Source organism: Monopterus albus, unplaced genomic scaffold, assembly GCF_001952655.1.
Source record: "Monopterus albus unplaced genomic scaffold, M_albus_1.0 scaffold143.1, whole genome shotgun sequence".
NCBI lineage: Eukaryota > Metazoa > Chordata > Actinopteri > Synbranchiformes > Synbranchidae > Monopterus > Monopterus albus.
Genome location: NW_018128023.1, coordinates 1,802,523 through 1,808,429, shown reverse-complemented (window position 1 = coordinate 1,808,429; position 5,907 = coordinate 1,802,523). Strand labels below are relative to the sequence as shown.

Here is a 5,907-nt window from a genome sequence, read left to right as displayed (position 1 = left end):
TTGTGAGGACTGATAATTCTGACTTTTGTGCATATAGTACCAATTCTTATTTTGAAGTAGATTAACAAAGATTTCTAGTTCAATAAAAAGAGCACCGGCTAGCCTAAACAAATGTGTCCATGTATCCAGCAATATTGCCTAAGGGCGCTCAAAAACAACACACACAAAAGGCACAAAAAAAAAAAAAAAAAAAAAAAAAAAAAGAAAAACATCCATGGCTGTCAAATGCATCCCCTTTACATACACATTACAAAATAACGTTCAAATCAGAGTATTAATATGTGTGAGACAGAAAATGAGACGTGTGCTTTTTATTTCAATTTATTTATCTTTAAAGAACCAATACGAATTAGCGATGTTTTCAAAATGGGTACAATGATAAAAAACTGACCATTTCCCATTCTTCTCCACCTTATCTCTCAAATTGGATCTTAGGCTCTGTGTGCACGAGTTTAAATATGTGTATTTAGGGAAGTCCTATTTCAGCCCCGTTAGGGAGAACTGATGAAAGCAGGAGAAGTACCTGTAGTAGATGTTTTTTCCTGTTTAATTGTTGAATGAGTATATGTATGTGTGTGTGCGTGCATATAGAATGCTCAGCAGGGTTTGGTGGGCTGAGGTGGACTGATTATTGCACTCCAACAAGATGATTCATTTAAAACAAAAAAAAAAAAAAAACAAAACAACATGGCTCTTGAAGGATTAAAAAAAAAAAATCTAAACAAAAAAAGGATAAAGTGTCCTTACCCCTGCCAAACTCATACCTGCCACACATAGCATATCTTGTGAATAAATACTGCAGACATATTTAAACTACGTGAACCCCTAAACTGAATGTATCTTTAAGCAAGTGAAGGTAAACAGGGTACTGCATTTTCAGGTGAACCTTTTGAGTTTTTGTGCCAAAAAAAGATCAAATACCAAAAATGGCCAGTAACAATGCGTTTAAAAATGTTTAAAAGTTACATTATTCTTGCCCAATTATATATCAACAATTAACAGAAATAAAAATCTGCATCTCATTTAACGTTACGCGTTTATCACCATTGAGTAAAAATAAAAATTCACAAAAAGGAAAATGCTATCCCATGATTACATTTTTGAGGGGGCAGGATGGACTCAAAAAAATCTGGCCCGTGGTTGAACAGTATAACCGGGAGGCGGGCCCATCTGTGTGCTTTGACTTTCCGTTCATTGGCTTGGCTGGTGGATCCCCAGATCTGGATTTATGCATTCGATCATTTGCTTGCTCTTTGATCAATTAACCATAACTCAGTGTTGACAAATCATCACAATAATTACTGGTAGCACTCTCTCCATTTTGTTTAAATCTCCCCTTGTTGGAAGATTCCCTACTAGTTGCACATAAGATGCACTGACAGGCAGCCTACTGCACACAGCAGTTGTGGCCGTTGGTATCTTTGAACCGCAGACGCATTTTCGGTCTGTATTTCTCGAGGTAAAGAAGCTGTTTGGAGTTGAAGGCTCCACGTCTCTTCCTATGAAAAGCAAATGGAGAAAAGGTCGGCAGGAAATTAAAACATACATATCCACAAAACAGACAGAACACACTGTAGCAAGCATTACTGTGGTGATTTTAAACAATGATTCCATATTTTAGCAAATACAGTGGCAGATGTTAAGATGCATAAATCTTAAATGTAAGGCTACAGTTAGCAGTTGGTTAGCTTAGCTTACAACAAAGACTGTCAACAGTTTATCAACATTAGCGAACCAAAGAAAAACATGATTTATCTTAACGAACTTCAAATCACAGTTTGGTTAATAACTGTTTTTCCACACACACTACATCTAGTATTTGATCAATTATGTTGACAGCAATAATTTTAACCAACTTTTTTTTATGAACTTTGACTTCCAACACTTGGATAATTTATTAAAACAAACGTTTTTCATCAATATCACTATGTAGCTGGTTGCCAACCACCAGTAAAAATCCACAACAGAAGAATATCACTATGTAATTGTTGCATGTTTATGTCTGCCTTTTTTGGCTTCAGTCACCGGTTGGGTACAGTATACCCCAAACAGTTTTAGAAAATTATGGCCTACTCATTTGCAAAAACAAGTACAGTGTAAATGTTTCCAAAGACCCAAGGCTTTGAAAGCACTGGAGTTCTTCAAATTATCAGAAAGCAAAAAGGTAGTTTGTCATGATTTAATTTTACAAGAGAAAAGACTAAGTGGTTGGTTTTGTGTGTCCAGTTTGTTTGCCTATTGCCATAAAAGTGCAGTGCTCAGCTGTCTCCCAACTGTTTCTGGGAGAGGCATCTGGGACTGTCTCCTTAATACAGAGGAGACAGTCCCAAACGGGGCTGGAGCAACTGAAGATAAAACACAAGTGGTAGTCTGGATGATGAACTGCCAGAAAAGGCAAAAACCACTATTATGTATTCATGTTTATTAATTATAATTAGTAGGGAGAATTTTTTCAATATCTTTTGTCCTTGTGGCTGCTAAACTCACTATTAAAACCAAAAAACCATCTGTGCTTGGATTTCCACTAAGTGTTTAGGGCTTATTCTAACAGTGACTGATAATGTCATTGTGTAGGTACTGTGTTCATACAGTCTGTGGTTTGTGTATGATGTTTGTTGAGACCTTTTTTGGAGGAAGAGCCTTCTGATTAACTGACTAATCAATAAAATGGTTGAAAGATTAATCAATAGAAAAACAGCTGTTGGTGGCAGCGCTACATGCATCCCATTTTTGTTTACAAAAGGCACCATTTAATGACTTAAGGCTCAATCTTTATTAAAACAAAGTAACTGAAGAATAAGGAGGGTACTTACTGCCTTATGAACTGCACAGCATCCTCATACTTCATCCCAGACTCAATGAGGGCTAAGGCCACCAAGACTGGAGCTCTAAGAGGTAAAGAAATCCAGTGGACCAGTTCAAGGAAACAGAAAATCAAAAAAGAGAGAGAATGAGAAGAGAAGATTAAATGCCAAGGTTCACATGGTTCCATAGTATAATGGTGGAGTGAGGGAAGGGGGGTTTAAACCTGGGAAACAGGCCTGGGAAAATCAACAGGGGTACAAAAGTCCAAGGTATCCCTGTTGGGGCACTTTGCTCACATCCTGAGCCTCACACACACCACTGTGATAAGCTGCAGTGAGATAACCTTCTCCTCTATCACCAGATGGGAATTAAAATAAATAAATATAACTTTGCATATCACCAGGCAGGTTGAATCCAACCGTGCATTTGCTTGACAAAGAATAGTATGTGAGAAAGAAAGAACAGAAAATAGAAAGAAAAACTGTTCAATGGTGTGAAAGAAGGAGCACAACACAACAAAGCACATACAGTATCTGCAGCCTCCCACATGCAAGGCCTTTTGAGAATGTTGGCTGGTGTAAAGTAGACCAGATCATAAAGCTATGGTTTTCCTTAGCCTTACAGATGACTACAGTAAACACAGGACAGGAAAGAAAGGGAGATGAATTCAGAAAATGCCTACTGGGAATTACACTACCTCAGAAATGCCATGGAAATGCCAAATGCTGGAAGCCATTGAGAACCGATTGGCTAAATTGTGTGTTTGTGGTCAGGAAAGACATTTTCACACTAGCTCGCCCACGTTGTGTCATTCTGCCTTCTGTTTTCACACTTAGGTTGTTTATTCAGCATAATTTGTTCAAAATACACTGTCACATTGGTCTGTGAATATGACCGTTGCATATCTGCACATTGCCTGTTCAACCTCATGACCAACAGGCAGATCACATGTTAAATGACTTTGCTTTTCTAGTCTGCAGAGGCAACAGTAGACTTATCACTAGATGAACCAGCTGACTGTCTGTTTACAAGAGCAATAAGAGGAGCAGGAAAAGAGCACAACTATTCAAGATACTGAATGAGTTTATATTTAAGAGTCAGAGAAGTACAGGGACAGAAATACGTGCCACACGTTTAAACCACTACACTGGAGAGAAGCCATTGTGACTGGGCATAAGGGAAATGGATGAAAAGTCTTTGGATAAAAACATCAATGTATGTGCCTCCAAACCTAACATATCTCTCTCTCTCTGTGCATCGGTTTCCAATCATGTATGCCCTACCTGATCCTTATCAAAGTGTAGGTGACTCTCATAACTTAAGTTACTATCATCCTTAAACAAGTGCAAGTAGTTATTCACCGGCCAAGCCCTGCCACACAATGCACAGCAATGCAGCAGCCAGGTTCCTCTCGAAACTTGGTGTTGAGCAGCTTGAGCCAGTCGTCCACAATCTGGGTGGGAGGAGGGGCACCATCATCAAAGGGCCAGTCCTACAGGAGACCACAGCAGAGAAGAGTATTACACGGGGGGGCATACAATAAGAAAGGCTGACAGAAATGTGTGTGTGTGAGTCAACTCTTACCAGGACCTGTATCCCCTCCTTCTCTACTGGAGCTTTATCATATGTGGCATCACAAACTCTCACCAGCGTGTTCACTTCAAACTTTTTCAGCTCCTGGGAGACATCAAAAGAAAGCATTTGAGGTAGAGGGCTAAGAAATGGACACAGATACAAATAGACAGACAAGGGCATACCTCTGTGAACTTGTTAAGCGTTGCATTGGTGGGGTTGTGGGTGATGAGGAACCTCATGCACTCGTAGGCAATCTCGACTGCAGCGGGGCGGTTCATGTTGGCGAGACGGCTTAAAAAACAATTACAATACAATACTCTTACAAAACAAAAGCGACTTTTGGCTCAGAAGTCAGCAAAGACTGCTAGATTTGTGTATTCAGGAAATGGTAGAATAAATAAAAATGACAACACGTGGAGAAGGATGAGTCAGGAGGACAACAGGTGTTCAACTATGGGATGATGTACACAGAGAAGGGTAACAAAAAAGATAGGCTAGTCCACAGTACTCCGGGATGAGGAGACACTATCCAGGAGTCATCCAATCAGTTTACCCCATTCAGGAGAGCTGTTTGTGATTGGCTGTTCAAGGAGAAAGTGGAAAGCAAAGATTTTTCGTATTGTTGGGACTGAGCAGGGCAGTCGGACCAAGGACTACGCAATATCCCAAGGGCCTTCGGAAGAGTCAGCAGTTCCTATTGTGCTGGCAATCAGGGTGGTTTTTGGGTCGCGTAGTCCCTTGGGGGGCGGCCGATTCACTTCTCCACAGAGGTGAGGTGCTGTGCCTGGCAAAATTCTCCGCTCACACACGCCATATAGGTACGGCTCAAGTCAACACAGAAACCCTGTGGGGAAAGGAGAAAAAGCAGACTGAGATTATGTGATCATAATTTTCATCACATCTCATATACCTTGAGTTAAACAGTTCAGCTTTTTTATATATCTAAATCAGAATTTGAAGGAGTCTGGCTTTCTAACTGCTAGAGCCATTATTAATTGCATACTAACCAGTGTTTTAAGCTGTTGATTTCGTCTGCTAAAATGACAACTGTAAATTTACTAACTGTAATTCGTTAACATTAATTCTGTATGTAATATGTAAAGAAGAATTAATGGTAATTACATAAATGTGTGCATAAATATATAACTGATTGATTTGTATGTGAGCACAAAGCTATTGCCTCATTTTAGTTAGCTGTTTGATAGTTGTCAAGTAAATGGCAAAACAGCTGGTGAACAGACTTTTCTGAAATGTCAACTTTTAAAGCCATCATTAACACTTGCTTAAAAGAGCCATCAACAGTAGTGTGATCTCCTTGGCGAGCTAACAAAATGCTGCTACCAGCAATACCGTAATTATCAATGTCATGATTATATACAGGTGCATCTCAATAAATCAGAATATCGTGGAAAAGTCCATTTATTTCAGTAATTCAACTCAAATAGTGAAACTCGTGTATTATATAAATTCAGTACACACAGACTGAAGTAGTTTAAGCTGTTGGGTCTTTTAATTGTGATGATTTTG

General features: G+C 39.2%; 1 protein-coding gene across 1 annotated transcript in view; it reads right to left on the bottom strand.

Moving 5' to 3' along the window:
• Nucleotides 1-305: 305 nt before the first annotated feature.
• ptp4a2b (protein tyrosine phosphatase 4A2b) overlaps nt 306-5,907 on the bottom strand; it is a 29,132-nt gene continuing 23,530 nt past the window's right edge. The window contains exons 2-7 of the mRNA XM_020614221.1: nt 4,934-5,224; nt 4,563-4,671; nt 4,390-4,482; nt 4,167-4,297; nt 2,814-2,888; nt 306-1,499 (exon numbers count right to left, since the gene is read on the bottom strand). Of these exons, the coding sequence (XP_020469877.1) occupies nt 1,388-1,499; nt 2,814-2,888; nt 4,167-4,297; nt 4,390-4,482; nt 4,563-4,671; nt 4,934-4,938 (525 nt within the window). The 5' untranslated portion in view covers nt 4,939-5,224 and the 3' untranslated portion in view covers nt 306-1,387. The remainder of the gene's footprint in view (nt 1,500-2,813; nt 2,889-4,166; nt 4,298-4,389; nt 4,483-4,562; nt 4,672-4,933; nt 5,225-5,907) is intronic.